This window comes from Poecilia mexicana, unplaced genomic scaffold (assembly GCF_051168715.1).
Source record: "Poecilia mexicana isolate PSO_F unplaced genomic scaffold, ASM5116871v1 scaffold_1, whole genome shotgun sequence".
Classification (NCBI taxonomy): Eukaryota; Metazoa; Chordata; class Actinopteri; order Cyprinodontiformes; family Poeciliidae; genus Poecilia; species Poecilia mexicana.
In genome coordinates, this window is record NW_028263370.1 from 24,977,961 (window position 1) to 24,993,316 (window position 15,356).

The 15,356-nt window shown below is 46.9% G+C and overlaps 2 protein-coding genes and 1 long non-coding RNA gene across 5 annotated transcripts in view; 2 read left to right on the forward strand and 1 right to left on the reverse strand.

Annotated features, from left to right (window-relative positions):
- LOC106934241 (mechanosensitive cation channel TMEM63B-like) overlaps positions 1 to 12,227 on the forward strand; it is a 27,029-nt gene extending 14,802 nt beyond the window's left edge. For 2 of the 3 annotated variants that reach the window (XM_088006888.1, XM_088006882.1), the window contains 19 exons: positions 4,461 to 4,498; positions 4,593 to 4,735; positions 5,171 to 5,222; positions 5,610 to 5,718; positions 5,816 to 5,886; positions 5,961 to 6,041; positions 6,116 to 6,239; positions 6,326 to 6,459; positions 6,736 to 6,873; positions 6,981 to 7,134; positions 7,254 to 7,360; positions 7,525 to 7,611; positions 7,690 to 7,755; positions 8,462 to 8,624; positions 8,701 to 8,806; positions 8,876 to 9,043; positions 9,141 to 9,256; positions 9,335 to 9,418; positions 9,535 to 12,227. In XM_088006888.1, the coding sequence (XP_087863014.1) occupies positions 4,461 to 4,498; positions 4,593 to 4,735; positions 5,171 to 5,222; positions 5,610 to 5,718; positions 5,816 to 5,886; positions 5,961 to 6,041; positions 6,116 to 6,239; positions 6,326 to 6,459; positions 6,736 to 6,873; positions 6,981 to 7,134; positions 7,254 to 7,360; positions 7,525 to 7,611; positions 7,690 to 7,755; positions 8,462 to 8,624; positions 8,701 to 8,806; positions 8,876 to 9,043; positions 9,141 to 9,256; positions 9,335 to 9,418; positions 9,535 to 9,735 (2,142 nt within the window). In that variant the 3' untranslated portion in view covers positions 9,736 to 12,227. The remainder of the gene's footprint in view (positions 1 to 4,460; positions 4,499 to 4,592; positions 4,736 to 5,170; positions 5,223 to 5,609; positions 5,719 to 5,815; positions 5,887 to 5,960; positions 6,042 to 6,115; positions 6,240 to 6,325; positions 6,460 to 6,735; positions 6,874 to 6,980; positions 7,135 to 7,253; positions 7,361 to 7,524; positions 7,612 to 7,689; positions 7,756 to 8,461; positions 8,625 to 8,700; positions 8,807 to 8,875; positions 9,044 to 9,140; positions 9,257 to 9,334; positions 9,419 to 9,534) is intronic. The other variant, XM_088006879.1, reaches the window with a different exon arrangement.
- LOC148161249 (uncharacterized) lies at positions 305 to 1,732 on the reverse strand. The gene is made up of 3 exons (XR_015763726.1): positions 1,645 to 1,732; positions 1,499 to 1,568; positions 305 to 977 (listed from the first exon to the last, which is right to left on the reverse strand). It is a non-coding gene; the product is annotated as an uncharacterized LOC148161249 (long non-coding RNA).
- A 2,255-nt stretch (positions 12,228 to 14,482) lies between the features above and the next one.
- pet117 (PET117 cytochrome c oxidase chaperone) lies at positions 14,483 to 15,284 on the forward strand. The gene is made up of 2 exons (XM_015014022.2): positions 14,483 to 14,669; positions 15,141 to 15,284. The coding sequence occupies exons 1-2, from the start codon at positions 14,574 to 14,576 to the stop codon at positions 15,282 to 15,284; spliced, it is 240 nt and encodes a 79-aa protein (XP_014869508.1). The 5' UTR covers positions 14,483 to 14,573.
- Positions 15,285 to 15,356: the final 72 nt, after the last annotated feature.

A 15,356-nucleotide genomic window follows, 5' to 3' on the forward strand; every position in this document is an offset into this window, starting at 1 on the left:
CAAACCAGCAAAACGCAAAGAACTTTTCACAGTTTTTCCCTCCAAACTAACCGACTGAGTTGAGTAAAGCTGTTGGATGCAGGTAATGTTAGCTAAAAGATGACTAGCTAATGTTAGCTAAAAGATGACTAGCTAATGTTAGCTAAAAGATGACTAGCTAATGTTAGCTAAAAGATGACTAGCTAATGTTAGCTAAAAGATGACTAGCTAATGTTAGCTAAAAGATGACTAGCTAATGTTAGCTAAAAGATGACTAGCTAATATCAATACAGAACCTTAAACTTGTTAACTAGTAGCCTGTAGGCTACTGGTGTTGTTGTCTATGTTCAGTACGATTCATTTTGCCCCCAAAAAGTTGATTCCCCTTGTTCGTCTGGAGCCGGGCTGAGTATAACAGGGAGTCTCTGAGGATCCACCCCCCTTTGCTCACACACATCATTCAACCAGGCAGATATTTGTAAGTCATAGGGGGCCAGAAATAGTTTGGGAACCACTGGCCTAATGTAACCCACAAGAACAGTTACTTCAAATACCCTTGACAATAGTAGATGGCAGGTAAGTTAATTTACTTCATTGACCAACACCAACACTACACAAGTATGAAGGGGGTTGGGTCTGATCAGGAGACTCTAAATTCATGGGAGCCCAGGTGTGAGCAACAACAGAGGAGAGCACACAATGTCTACAAGAGTACAATTTAATAAAGAAAATACTGTGGATCCACATTTACAAATAAACAAAAATTGTGCACTTTAAAAAAAAGAGATAAAAGAAATAACCCAGTATTTTTTTAGTCTTTTCAATGAGTCTGTCAAATGTTCGTTCAATGTCTCACGGCCAGTGACCAGTCGGGTCACCATCTACCGGTTCACTCGGTCCTCTGGGCTGGGGCTCGTCATCCAAGGTCAGGAGAGGGTGACCTTGGGGTCTCTGGGCACTACAGGCCAAAAGTGCACCATAACAAAAAAAAGTCTGGCCTGGAACAAGGCCAGAGCAAAGCATCTTAAAAACAGGATGCCAATATCAATGAAGCTTAAGCTACAATTCAAAGAGATCTTTCATCATTTCTCAAGATTTTCCATGTTGTACAACAATATTCCAGTTATCAGAGTTAAATATTACCAACACATCGGTAAAACTAAAGAAATTAGCTTTATATATATATAAGTACCAATGAAGTACATCTATTTAACATCAGAATGTGGATTAGAAGCTCATATTAGCTCTGACCTACTCAGAACAGAGACTTCCTAAGTAATGCTAATAGAAAATCACATTACAGCGCTATTAACCATGAATTAGCACTGTTGAAATATTAGAACATGTTGCTAATAGAAAAATAAGTGCATTTACTTATATAAAAAAATATACGCAATAAAAGTAATACAAAATCTTACAATACAATTTTATTTTTATTCAATTTGATCAGTTATTGGGGAATTTAGCCAATTTTCAGTGAATTTACTGAGCTAACTGCCGAACGCGTGCGATCACTCACCGATGCTCCGATGCTACACGACGCTACACGGGGATTTTTCCGGGCTTCAGCCACTCACAACGGAAGGTTTCTGAGATTTAATAAAAGCGGATTTACTATTTTGAATTGTATATTTGGCAGAACTATTTTAACATTGTTTTTCTTACCGATTTCCAAGAGTCTTCATCGAATTTGTCAAGATCTTCCAGGCTATTAGCGGAAACAACCGTCAGCTCTGAGCTCTCAAGCATGTCTGATGCAATCTGAGCAAAATATCAGTAACGCAGTTAAAGGGGCGGGACAATCAATCTGATTGGCTGATGTGAAATCAGACTGTGCCAGCTATTGGTTGTTTAATCTGTCACTACAAAAAATCACTAAAGGCATATTTCACAGTTTTTAAAGATTTTTAGCACCTTTTATCTATATTTATGAACATATTTATTAACTTATTTTGAACTTTATTGCTTTTTAACTCTTATTGCAGAATAAGACTTGAAATCTATTTATACTTTTTAATGTCGTTGTAGAAGAAGATATTAAATCAATATCTATTCATTTTTTACTTGTGTTTTTAACACTGGCTTACACTAGCTTAGCATAAAGTATTATGCTAAGCTATGATTGACACCATTAGCCTAGCTTAACAATGCTACAAACAGAGGGACACTATTAGCCTAGCTTAGCATAACACTGTAAAAACAAGCTTAACTTAACATCAGATATAGATAAGCAGATTAATGTAAAATATTGTCAGCAAAAACATTAGAAACTAATCTAAAAGCAGTTTTACAATATTTGTTTTTCATAAATTACAAATAAAAATTTATGAAGTGTCGTAAAATTAACTTTTTGATCTTAAAAACAAATTTCAACTGGACCAAATGCTGTACAGTATTCATAAACCAGAGATAAAAACACAAAGTAAAACAGTAAATTACCATGTCAGGCCTTATAGAAAAGCTAAAGAATAAAAATGAGTTTTCAGGAGAGACTTGAAGTGGCTGATCAAATGTTGGAGGGCGAATCGCTCCACACATCAGGAGCAGTGACAGCGAATGGTTCTGGGAATATTTATGAGCAGTTTGTTATTTGAAGCTGAATCTAGACCATGTAAAGCTTTAAAAACCAATAAAAGGATTTTAAAATCAATCCGATAAGAAACTGGCAGAGAAGTCGATGGTGGAGTCATGTGTTCTGGTTTCTGGTTCCAGTTAAACGTCTCGCTGCGGCATTTTGAATCATCTGGAGACGCTGTAGGGAAGACTGGTCCACATTGTTACATAATGAGTTGCGTAGTCTAAACGTGTAGTGATGAAGGCTGGATTTAACCTTTGCTAGAAGATGAAAAAAGCGACAGAGCTCACCTGCTGATCCGGTTTCAAACTGTCAAAATGACACTGAGATTTCTAACAGAAGAAAAGGAGCAAAGGAACCAAGAACTTTACCAGGTTGACCAATGAGGCTCTTTTGTCCAAACAAAACAACTTGAGTTTTATTTTTGATTCAAGTGAAGAAGCTTTTGGTTCATCCATTGGCTAACTGCTGTTAAGCAATCTGTTGTATATCTGCACATCGTCAGCAAACACTGACGAGAGATATTCAATTTCTTCAAAATATGTCCAAGAGGCAGCAAATACAAAATAAATAGAATAGGACCTAAAACTGAACCTTGAGGTTCTCCATAATTTAGAGGTGCTGCCACAGAGGAACAGAGATCAAGATGAACAGAAAACCTTCTGTCTTTCAAATACGGTGGGAACCGATCTAAGGCTGGGCCCTGCAGACCAACGCAGTGCTGCAATCCAAACAAAAGGATGTTGTGCTATCGAACGCTGCACTTAAATCTAGTAATGATAAAACCCCAGTGTCCCTGAATCAGCCGTTAGGAGATCAATAAAGACTTTCTGTGCCCACATTTAGATATATCATGATCTGTTAGGAAAGACCAGAGTAAAAACAATCTTCTCTAAAACTTTTGATAAAAATGGTAGTTTAGAGATGGGTCTAAAATTAGCAAGAACACTGTGGGTTAAGTTCGGCTTTTGGTGGCGTACCACTTTGGAAGCAGCAGGACCCGTCCAGTCGAAGGAGATACTTATCAAGGCAGGACACCCGGCCCAAAAGTATCTTTAAATCAGCGAGCAGGGAGCCAGTCCAGTGGACAGTCTGTCGGCCGCAGACGTTTAGCTGCAGTGGACAAATGGGACAAAGACATGTCTCCAGTGGCTCGGAGCCGGCGTGAGGCGTTTCGTCACTGAGCTGAGCCTCTGGAGGCTGAGAGTTTCAGTGAAACTTTTAAAAACTGCACTACAAAGATCAACTGAAGCTGTGAAAGCATTCAGAGGGTTAATAACTTTACCTTAAACTGTAAAAACAACTGGAGGCCTGAGCAACCAGGTATTTGGATTTTTCAGTTGTTACAGTATTCTGGTAATGAAGTAAATGATCATGTTTTCCCTGCTGTGCTGCTTTGATTCTTTCATGTTTGAGAAATCCTCTTTAATCTCCATGGCAACAGCTGCAAAACGCCTGGGTGGACCTAGCCCCGCCTTCGAGGAGCAGCTCCTCCCTCAGCTCTCCCAGACAATGTGCTAGCAGTTAAAGGGTTAATAGAGGAGCCATGTTGGGATGACTTCCTGGAGGCGGAGCTTAAAGAGACAGTGGCCCAGTGTCGAGGCATTTAAAGAATTGCTATTAATTTAAGTGATATTTGATATACATAGCATTTCAATGAGCTGAAGACAACATGGCCGCTGGGTTGTGCCATGAAGTGGGACGATGTGCCAGGAAACACAGACCGCTGCGGCCCCTCGGGCTCCGCCCCTCGGGCTCCGCCCCTCGTCTGCTTACTCTTGTCTTTCTTGTGATGAAATGACCAGAAATGAAATGATGTTTTTCTTCTGTACAACAAAATAAATGGTTTGCCGCTGTTCTTCATGCTCCGGGGTTTTGGTTCTGATCAGTCTGGTTTCTCCTGCAGGGCTTCTGTTCCTGGCTCACGGCCATCTTCAGAATAAAGTAAGTCTGGCTCTCAACAACCCGCCAGCTTCTCTTTGCTTTGGAAATGTCTGATCTGAGGGTCTGAGATCTGTCTCCTTCGTCGATACTTCAGGGACGAGGAGATCCGTGAGAAGTGCGGCGAGGACGCCGTGCACTACCTGTCCTTCCAGCGCCACATCATCGGCCTTCTGGTCGTCGTCGGCGTCCTCTCCGTGGGCATCGTCCTGCCGGTGAACTTCTCCGGTGACTTGCTGGGTAAGCGCTCCAGCTGAAGACAGACTGTGGTCTGCAGGATTCCCTTCATGATGCTCTCCATCTGTTTCTGGTTGGTTTTAGTCAGAATTATCAGTGCAGATGCTTTCCTAAGCCAGGGAGCTCCTGGACCTCCTTCCAAAGAAGGTAAAGGCGGCGGCTGCAGGGCGGGAGGTGCTCTGCGCCGCTCTAGACTTGATCTAGCTGGTGGTTTTAGCTGGACCTGGACTCACTCCCATCCGGTCTGTAGATGCTGATTGTTGTGACCCGAGTCTGGACCATAGAAACCAGGTTCTGGTGAATTCTCACTCCAGAAACCCTGACGTCGTTTAGATTTAAACCTCCAGCTTTTTGTCTGGGACAGTGTCAGAACTGTGGGAACGGGAAGGTTTCACTTGCTGGACTCGTGACTCGTTTTGCCATGTCTGTCTGTTCCAGAGAACAACGCCTACAGCTTCGGACGAACCACAATCGCCAACCTGAAGTCAGAGTGAGTAGAGACGAGTGCAGGCGCTCAGTCTGCTTCCAGGCGACACACACCATTTGTTTGCATGTTTTCATCAAGAAGTTTGACCATAAACCACAAATGAAGTATAAGATTTCGAATTGATTTAGCCTAGCTTAGCATGAAGACCTAAAACACAGGCTAAACGTTAGCCAGGCTTAGCATGGATACTGGAATTGGAAGAAACTTTTGCCTTGTTTACAAGGACAAGTTTTAGGAAACTGCTAGCTCAGCATAAAGATTTCCACAGAGGAGCAATACTTAAAGTAAAAGGTGACAGCTGCAGCATAGCATGGCAGACTGCAGAGACGAACGCAGCATCAACCCAACAGGACCTGAGTGGACAGAAACTGAACCGGCTCTTGTTTCCAGGACCAAGCTGCTGTGGCTCCATACGACCTTTGCCTTCATGTACCTGCTGCTGACGGTCTACAGCATGAGGAGACACACGTCTAAGATGCACTACAAGGAGGATGATCTGGTAGGAGAAGCGGCGCTGCATCTGATCCACTTGGTTCTGAGAACGTCTACTGGGTTTGAGCTGGAGTGGCCAGTAATCCCAGGGTTGTGTCTTGCAGGTGAAACGCACTTTATTCATAAACGGCATCTCCAAGTATGCTGATGAGAGTCAGATCAAGCAGCACTTTGAGTGAGTGTTACTGTAATGAGGAGCAGCCGGCCCGCAGCAGCTGTGCTAACCCTTCCCTCCATGCTGCTCCGCAGGCAGGCCTACGACAACTGTGTGGTTCTGGAGGCTCGGATCTGTTACAACGTGGCCAAACTGATGGCGCTGAGCGCTGAGAGGTGAGTCCGGGTCGGTCCCGGGTCACGGGGCCTGTTGTCGGGGCATTCAGGACGTTTTCTGGGTGTGGTTGCAGGAAGAAGACGGAGCGCAGTAAGAAGTTCTTCACCGACCTGATGGCGAAGGAGCACGTTCCCACCATGATCAACCCCAAACCCTGCGGACACCTGTGCTGCTGCGCCATCGCCGGCTGCGAGGAGGTGACCTCTGCCCGTCCAGTCCCTCGTTCGTCAGCAGCTGCTGGATTCAGAACCATTAACCGTTAACGCGTCTGGTTCCCCTACAGGAGGAGGCTGTGAGCTATTACACCAAGAGAGAGGCCAAACTAAAGGAGGAGTACAGGAAGGAGAAGGAGAAGGTCCACACCAAGCCCCTGGGCATGGCCTTCGTCACCTTCCAGAACGAGGCCATGACTGCCATGTGAGAGGCTGACCCAAAACCACAGCTCAGATTTTACATAAAAAATACCGAATGACACGATTTCATTCATTTCATCACTTAGATTTCTTTTATTCCTCACATCGAATGTCTTTCTTTCTGTTGTTGGCATTCATGCTTCTGACTCCGCCCCCTACTCTCTACCTCTTGTCTCTAACCCCTCCCCCTTCTCAATGACTCCGCCCACTTCTCCCTGGCTCCGGCTCCTACTATCTGACTCCGCCCCTTTATCCCTGACTCCGCCCCCTTCCTCCACAGCATCCTGAAGGACTTCAACGCTTGTCAGGTTCAGGGTTGTCGTTGTCGCCAGGAGCCGTGTTCCTCTCAGTTCAGCGAAGTCCTCCATGTTCACAACTGGAGCGTGACGTATGCGCCGGACCCGCAGAACGTCCGCTGGTAGGTACCCAGGCTCCGCCCACAGGCTCCGCCCACAGGCTCCGCCCGCCTGTAAAACAGACCCGTGGCTGCGTTGCCTGCTGACGTGTTGCGGTTCCTTCCTGCAGGGAGCACCTGTCCCTGGGCGGGATCTCCTGGTGGATCCGCTGCTTCATCATCAACTGCATCCTCTTCATCCTGCTCTTCTTCCTCACGACGCCGGCCATCATCATCTCCACCATGGACAAGTTCAACGTCACCAAGCCTGTGGAGTATCTGAATGTAAGCAGAACCGCCCTGTGTTTGTGTTCCTCTGAGCAACTCTTTGGACCATCTTTGTTCTACTCTAGTTCTGGTTCTGGTCTTGCTCTGGTTCTGACTCTGTGTTTTCTTCTGGACAGAACCCCATAATCACTCAGTTCTTCCCCACCCTGCTGCTCTGGGCCTTTTCTGCTCTGCTGCCTACCATCGTCTATTACTCTGCCTTCTTTGAGGCTCACTGGACCAGGTACCGCTGCTTCCTCTCAGCCTCTTTCTCACATCTCTGGCATCAACCAGGGGTTGGGTCACTGAGGCCCATCTCGGTCCGAATTAGGTGTACCGGTGATTGGAGCAGGGACTGAAACCAGAACCATGGCAGGTATTGACCGGTTCCTCTGTCTGTTCCTGCAGGTCTGGAGAAAACAGGACCACCATGCACAAATGTTACACCTTCCTGATCTTCATGGTTCTGCTGCTGCCGTCTCTTGGACTCAGCAGGTGGGAGGCCCGTACCTGTGGTGGCACCGCAGCGCCTGTCCGCTCTGGTGCCACTGAATCGTGTCTCTGTCTTTACAGTCTGGATGTTTTCTTTCGCTGGCTGTTTGATAAGAAGTTCCTGGATGACGCTAAAGTCAGATTTGAGTAAGTCACTTTGTCTCTGTTTGTAAACTGCTCACTACTTTGCCACAAACCGCAGGAAACAGCTGATAAACCGAGTCCAGAGACAGTTTCAGCAGCGAGGTTCCCACTAGGGGGCGTATGTAGTCTGAGTTAGAACCTAAGCTGAAACCAGAAGTGAATTAAAATCTAGACACCAAGACCCAAGTTCATCTTGACCAAGATGAAGAATCAGGTCAAGTTTTAAAAACGGCGATCGAGTCACTGCCCGAACTACAGTGACTTGGGATCAGGTCAAAGCCTGGCACCTCATCGAAAGAGGCTGAGACTAAATGAGATCAGAATAATTGAGTACATTCAGGTGAAAACCAAAGCTTCGCAAAGTATGAAAAAAATCAGAAAGACTTTTACGGGTCGGGACCAGAACCAGGATTTCTCCTCAGAGTGATCCATAGCGAGATAAAGACTTGGAGACTTGGAGATCGAAACAGAGTCTAGACCTAAATTTGTAAATAAACACAATCAGGAAGTACCAAGACTACACCTGTGAGCAGCTGAGATTCAGTCAAAGTCAAGGACAACGTGAAAGAAAGACAAAACCCAACAAGTTACATCAACCTGGCAGGAGCACAAACAGAGGTTCAGAAACAGGAAGTGAGCTTTAAGGCATATGGTTGGGTTTGTGTTTTCATCCTTCTGATCAGCCAATGAGAAAGGATTTTGTCTTCAGGTGCGTCTTCTTACCGGATAACGGAGCATTCTTCGTCAACTACGTCATCGCCTCAGCCTTCATCGGGAACGCCATGGACCTGCTGAGAATCCCTGGTCTGCTCATGTACATGATCCGCCTGTGCCTGGCCCGCTCCGCCGCCGACCGCCGTAATGTGAAGAGGGTAGGGAGGACGGAGACGGTGCTGGACACCTGGTCCTGTCTGAGTGTCCTGTCTGACTGCAACTCTGTCTCTGCAGCACCAGGCCTACGAGTTCCAGTTCGGCGCCGCGTACGCCTGGATGATGAACGTCTTCACGGTGGTGATGGCCTACAGCATCACCTGCCCCATCATAGTCCCCTTTGGTCAGTACGCAGCACTTCCATCAGCAGGTAGTTACCTGAGCAGGTAACTCAACTATGCTGTTCCTCCAGGTCTCATGTACATGCTGCTGAAACACCTGGTGGACAGGTACAACATGTACTACGCCTACCTGCCCTCCAAGCTGGACAAGAAGATCCACTCAGCTGCAGTGACTCAGGTGGTGGCCGCACCCATCCTCTGCCTCTTCTGGCTGCTCTTCTTCTCCACTGTCCGCACAAGTGAGCAACTCTGCTTCTGCACGGGCGAGACTAGGTGTGGGTTCTGGCTCCAGGACTGGTTTTGTGATCTCATTCTGACTGTTCTCCATCCCGCCAGGCTTTGATACGCCCACCTCCATGTTCACGCTGGTGGTTCTTGTCGTCACCATCGTGGTCTGTCTGTCCCACGTCTGCTTTGGACACTTCAAGTACCTGAGCGCCCACAACTACAAGGTGAGTTCTGGCTGCAGGTGAGAGGCCGGCTGCTGATTGGTCGGTTGGTTGTCTCACTGCCCAGCGCTTCTGTTTCAGATCGACACAAAGGAGAGCGACGTGGACGCCGTGAAGAACGGACGACCGGCTCGCTCTTCATCCTCTCCAACCAACAAGTCTCAGGTGAGTCCTCCTACCAGGTGCTCCTCTCCACCAGGTTCTGACCAGACCTGGGTACTCCAACGGGTCACAAACCATTCGGGTCGGGCTTTGACCCACTTGTGGTTCTGTGTGTCCAGCAGCAGGTGGCGCCGCAGCAGCAGATGTACATCGCCCAGGTGCTGCAGGATCCGAACACAGATGAGCCGGGCGGCGCCAGCAGCGAGGAGGACCGGGGCTCGTCGCAGGACGAGGAAATGCTGAACGGAGGGAACAGCATCAACGAGGCGGATTTCCAGTCGGGGGAGGACAGTCTGATCGCCAACGAGGTCCACCAGTAGCTGGAGGCGGAGCTAGAGGAAGGGGCGGAACTAGCCACACCACAGCTACCAGTAAGGCTAACTGGAGATTCACCGTTCGCACTCAATCGGTAGTGTGGCTGGGTTAGCCCCGCCCCCCTCAGCCTGAAGACTCGACCCTGACCTTTGACGCCGGCGCCGGATCGCCACCATCCAGCCCTCCACAGGAAGTCACTGTACATACCCACAACGCCAAAACTGTCGTCCGTTATCCTGGTGAGGGTGGGGTCCAACTTGTGCCTGGGCTGGTTTCCGTTTGTTCTCACTCGTGTCTTGATCCCCATCGATTCCTGATCCGTCGGAAGAACGAAAGCGTCGGACCACTGAATTTTCCAACCGTCCAATCCCGCAGCCGTAGAAGCTTCGCTAACGCAGAACGGCCCCACCTTCCTTCTGTTCCCAAAACTCCGATGTCTGTTCTGCACATCCTTTTGGTTTGCTGTCGACCCGCCGAGCTTCTTGCTGCATGTCATGACATCGCCACCTAGAGGTGACATCATTCATCACAGGAACAAACTCACCCGGATTCCTCTGTTTGTCAGCAGTTTGTCCGTCCAGATCCTCCCCTCCCGGATTATCTCACCTGGACTACCTTAAGTTGTGAATAAGGGAACGGGACGTTGGTGTCGGTAGCGTAGCACTTCGACTCCTTCAAGACTCTCGGACTCTTCCGGCGGCAGAGAGCTCGGATGTCCGGAGACATGGAAGAGCAGCGCTTTTCATCCGGTCCGATGCCTGAAGCTGTTTGGACTCTCAAGGGAAACATTTTGTTGTGTCTTTTGTGAACTGTGTGTGTGTGTGTGTGTGTGTGTGTGTGTGTGTGTGTGTGTGTGTGTGTGTGTGTGTGTGTCCAATTGCTCTCCAGCATTCATTTCGTACAGTCCAGCACATTTCCAGGTAACAGAACCAGTTCTGGTTCCTCTGTTCCTGGGTGGTTCTGATGATGGATTAGGGATGGATCCTGAGGATCGGGACGATCCCAGTCGATCCCAGTGATGCTGGACTGGGTTGTTCCCCGTCAGACAGGTGAGCTCATTAAGCCAGCACAGGTATTCAAATGGTTGCTGTCTCCAACCTGACCACTAGATGGCAGTAGTTTCTCCAAACCAAACTGTTCCTTTCCAGCGATCCTGATGGGTCAGAATTTTTATGTTTTTCAGGTATCCCTGAAACTTTGACTTTTCTCCTAAAAACTCCAGTTTGATCCACTTTAGTTCTCTGGGATCCTGAGAATCAGCTGCATTTTTATGTAGAATATCATCTTGATGTTATTCCCACGTCATAAACATCCCTGGAGTGTTGCCTGGACTCTTTCATTCATGTTTAAGAAAAACATTGTGAAAGTCTTAATGGAGGAGCAACGTGATGATGAAGGCGGAGGGTCAGAAAGAGCAGGAGCTTCTTAAAGAGACAGAGGCCCAATTTCAAAACGTTCAACTGCAAAGTAAAATTTCTTTAGTCATTTTAAACGCATCAAACATTTTCATAACTCGAGACGACACAGTCCCTGACTGGCTGTAAACACAGATATGTGGTACCGGCCCTGTAGACCGACCAGCCTGGTCCAGCATCATCCAGATCTGAACAGAACCACAGCTTCACTACTGGTTCTTCTAACTCTGTCCGGTGCCAGCCCGGTCAGAACCAAACCCGGTCCAGTTGGGTTGTGGCTTCATTCACAGTTTTCATTTCAGATCAGAACCGGTCCATTCAGACAACGATGCCCATGTTTTACTGCGTTGAGCTGATGAGCACCAATGGTGGTTTCCATGGTAACGGGAAACCACCTGAGACGATGCAACAACGGGAAGTTTCACGTGTTTGTTTTTCCTGAGTTCATGTTTACATCTGTTTGTGTGTGTGTGTGTGTGTGTGTGTGTGTGTGTGTGTGTGTGTGTGTGTGTGTCTGTGTGAGACACTGAGCTGGACTATGAAAGCTGCAGCGCCCCCTCCTGGCGGCGGCTGCATGCTGGAGAACCTGCCGCCTCTGTGTCGTGTCGCTGTGTCTCCTCGGCCCCGATTGTAACACAGGAAGCAGAACCTGCAGAGGATCCGGATCAGAACCTCCAGAACCCTACGGACTCTTCTGGGTCTCACCGGATGCAGATGATCCGGCCTGCTGGGTTCTGGTTCTGAGCTGGACCGCAGGTGGACCGGCTGTGTGATATTTTTGTATCTTGCTGATTGAAGTGTTTGATACCGAACTGTGTTACAGAAGAAGAAGCTGGAAGGTTTTTAAACGCCACACTTTCTGCTTTTCTTAGTTTTTTAAGCGTTGCTGCAGGAAGTGACACGTGATGATGATGATGATGATGAGTGTAAATAGCATTGGACTGCACCGCTTGAGGCGAACACGGCGCTTCATGTCAGGCTTTATTTATTGCTGTGAGTATTTATTTTTAAGTTGCTCTCCGGATGTACAGTGAACCTTTGTCCTATTTATGTTCCATGATCAATAAAGCAGCTGATCCAAACCGCTCCGTCCTTCTGTCTGGACACGTCCCCCTCTGTGGACACGTCCCTCTGTCTGGACCCATAGTCGGGTTGTGGTCTTGGTATTTAATTTTCTTAAAGCTTCTTTTTCTAATTTAAATGTTTGAATCGTGTTCTTTGCTTGGAGCAGATGAACTGAGTAATAATAGTAGTAAAGGTGATTCAGGAGGAAGATCTAGACTGGTTTGTATCTAAAACCAGATTATACTGAGTCAGAAGTAACAGATTTAACAGTTTAGAATTACAAAAGCATCATCTGCATAAAGTGATGCGCAGCACAGAAGGAGAATCTCATTGGGATGATTCAGATCAACATGGCCGCCGTGGAGAACAGGCGATGGTCCTGGTCCTGATCCGGTCCTGGTGCGGTTCTGGTTCTGGTCCTGCTACTGTTTGTGGTTTTCATGCCAAATGTGATCCTGTCCATGTGGATCAGATGGTTGAGAATGGATCAGAACCAGGGCTGTTCTCCTCTGTAGTTCAGGTATTAGTCTAGAACCGGATCATCTTTAGCTTTAGCCCCTTGACCTCTGACCCCTGAACCTTTCAGGCTTAAAAACAGCTGGGTTTTTTTTCTTTTCTTTATTCCTCTCTTGCTCTCGATGTAGGCAGACATTTTTCCCCTCTGCTCCTTCCCTGCCCTGCCTGACCTGCTTGCTCTGTTTTTGTCTTTTCTATATTTTTGGAGCCTTTTCCTGCACATCCTCAAAATCTACAAATTATGGATCTGGTCAACCGATCTCTCAATGCAATTGATCAAATTTTCTCGACAAGAAGTCCGGGCACAGGAAAGCCCCCCTGTAATGCAGGGACACACCTGGCGGGATTCACCTGGATTTATTCATGATAACAGGATTTCTGCTGTTTGGAGCTTGTGGATTCCTGGATTATCGACAAATTTGTGGTCGAACTAGCGAACACTCAGACTGTTGGTGTGGACAGAGACGAGGACTCTAAAACTCACCAACAGGAGAAGTTGCTGGTTTCGGCTCAGTGGAACGACCAAACTAATTTGGATTATTGAGAACTGAGATGTATCTGAGAGACTTTAGGGGAGAATGAAATTTATAATCTTCCCGACCTAAGACATTGTTTCTGAATTGGCTTTCCCCGTGTGGCCTTGGAAGGGCTGCATATTTCCAATCTCCTTGAAGATATGTAAACACAAGGCTCTTCCCTCCTCACCCCCTCCTGTATCCATGCAGCTGTGGAGCTGAGCGTCCCAAGGACATTCCTCGATAAATAAGACCTTTATCGGACTTTGCCAGGGGCTCAGTAACCTGGTTTCGTGGCCCTGTGACGTCACCGCCTTCACTCATGTCTCTGTTTTGCCCCTTTGTTTCGTCTGAAAGTTGCCATTTGCCCTAATATGTCCTTTCCTCTTTTTTGTTTTATTTTGTTAGAAACGGTGGAGTACTCACTGTTTAACCCAGGAAAGGATTATTTTAATTTATTAGTAATATCAGAAATTGTGGAGTACGCACTATTCAGATCAATATTATACAGCCCAGAAATGGAATCAGAATCAGAATAACTACGAACTTGGAATCCAGAAATACTTAACAGGACATATTACTTTTAACCCAGAAAAGGATTTAGATCAGTCACTCTTTAGCTTATTTTATCAGAAACTGTAGAGTTTCACTATTTAGAAATTGAATTAGATTCTTAGCAGCCCTGAACAGGAGCACCTAGTTTACATACTTTAGAACAACATTAGATTAGTTTTCTTTCGTCTTTTTTCTTTCCTTTGGTTTGCTATTTTGTTTGTATTTCCTTTTAACTCATGTAAAGAACTTTGAATTGCCTTGTTGCTGAAAATGTGCTATATAAATAAAATTACCTTACCTGGTTCAAACCAAACCAATACAGTATCAAACTAATTTTATTAGTTGCAAAGTGCATAAATCAACATTTTCTCATCACAAACCTTCCTTCATAATCTTTAAATAATATATTGCAACATTTCAGCATCTAAAAATAAAGCCATTAAAGAACTAATGTGTTCACTTCAACATTGTTTTTTACATTTCTGTTATTTTTGCTAAGTAACCCACTGGCATTATTGTTTTGCATGTTCTGTGTTTATAATATTGACGTTATTTGTCAACCCATTATTTATTGGGAAAAAAAGATAAAAGATAATAATAATCAGCGAGTTCTGAGTCAGAGTGATGGCTGGAAGCTGATCAGGGGAAGGAGAACTGTAATTACCCCGCTCCACCGGCAGGGGTCACTTCACTTCAACTCGGCAGAAGAAGAAGAGGAGGCGGAAGTAGCGGTAGCAGCGTCTGTTAGCTACGTGCTAACTGCAGCGACCCAGAGGCATGTCTACGGCCTCCAAGGTGGTTCTGACGGTTTCTGTGGTTCTGACTGTCAGCTCGGTGGCCGGGGTCCACCTCAAGCAGGCCTGGGACAGGGAGGTAAGTGGACCGGGACCGGGCCGGACCAGGTCGACTAGGTGGCGGAACCGGGTTCATCCAGGCTCCTCCAGACACAGACTTGTAGAGGTAAAGTCCAGAACCGATCCGGTTCAGATAGAACCCTCAGGGTTCGTCTGATTCTGTGGTTTAATGAGCGATTACCGGTGATCCGGGAGAAAGAGCTGGTTCCGGTCCACTTCATCATCTTCACTTAAAGAGGAAGATAGTTGCCAGCAGGAAAACTTCCCAGCCCGAGGTCAGAGGTCAGAGGGACCAGCTGAACCCCAGAGCTCCACCTCTACAGGTCAAAGGTCACAACTCTGGTTGTAGTCTGGTTCTCTCTGTGAATCAAACTCTAACTGGTTCTGGTTCTGGTTCTGATCTGGCCCTGATCCTGGTTCTGATTCTGGTTTTGATCTGGTCCTGGTTCTGATGCGGTCCTGGTTCTGATCCGGTCCCGGTTCTGTGCAGCGTCTGCGTGAGGGCGTCCTGCGGGATCTGGACCGGCTGCAGCGGAAGCAGCAGAACCTGCTGGAGGAGCAGAAGGTTCTGACCCGGCAGCTGGAGGAGGAGAGGCGGGGCCAGGAGGCCAGGCTCCGCCCACAGGACACCTGAGCCAGGTACACTCACCTCAAAAAGACCCTCATGATGGGTCGTTCTGAGGACGTCCTGACCCGATTCAGGGTC

What these genes read in the sequence shown, in the direction of transcription:
- pet117 (XM_015014022.2), top strand. Translation starts at nt 14,574, where the DNA reads ATGTCTACGGCCTCCAAGGTGGTTCTGACGGTTTCTGTGGTTCTGACT. An exon ending in AGCAGGCCTGGGACAGGGAG is followed by an intron (nt 14,670 to 15,140) that starts GTAAGTGGACCG and finishes GGTTCTGTGCAG; the next exon opens with CGTCTGCGTGAGGGCGTCCT.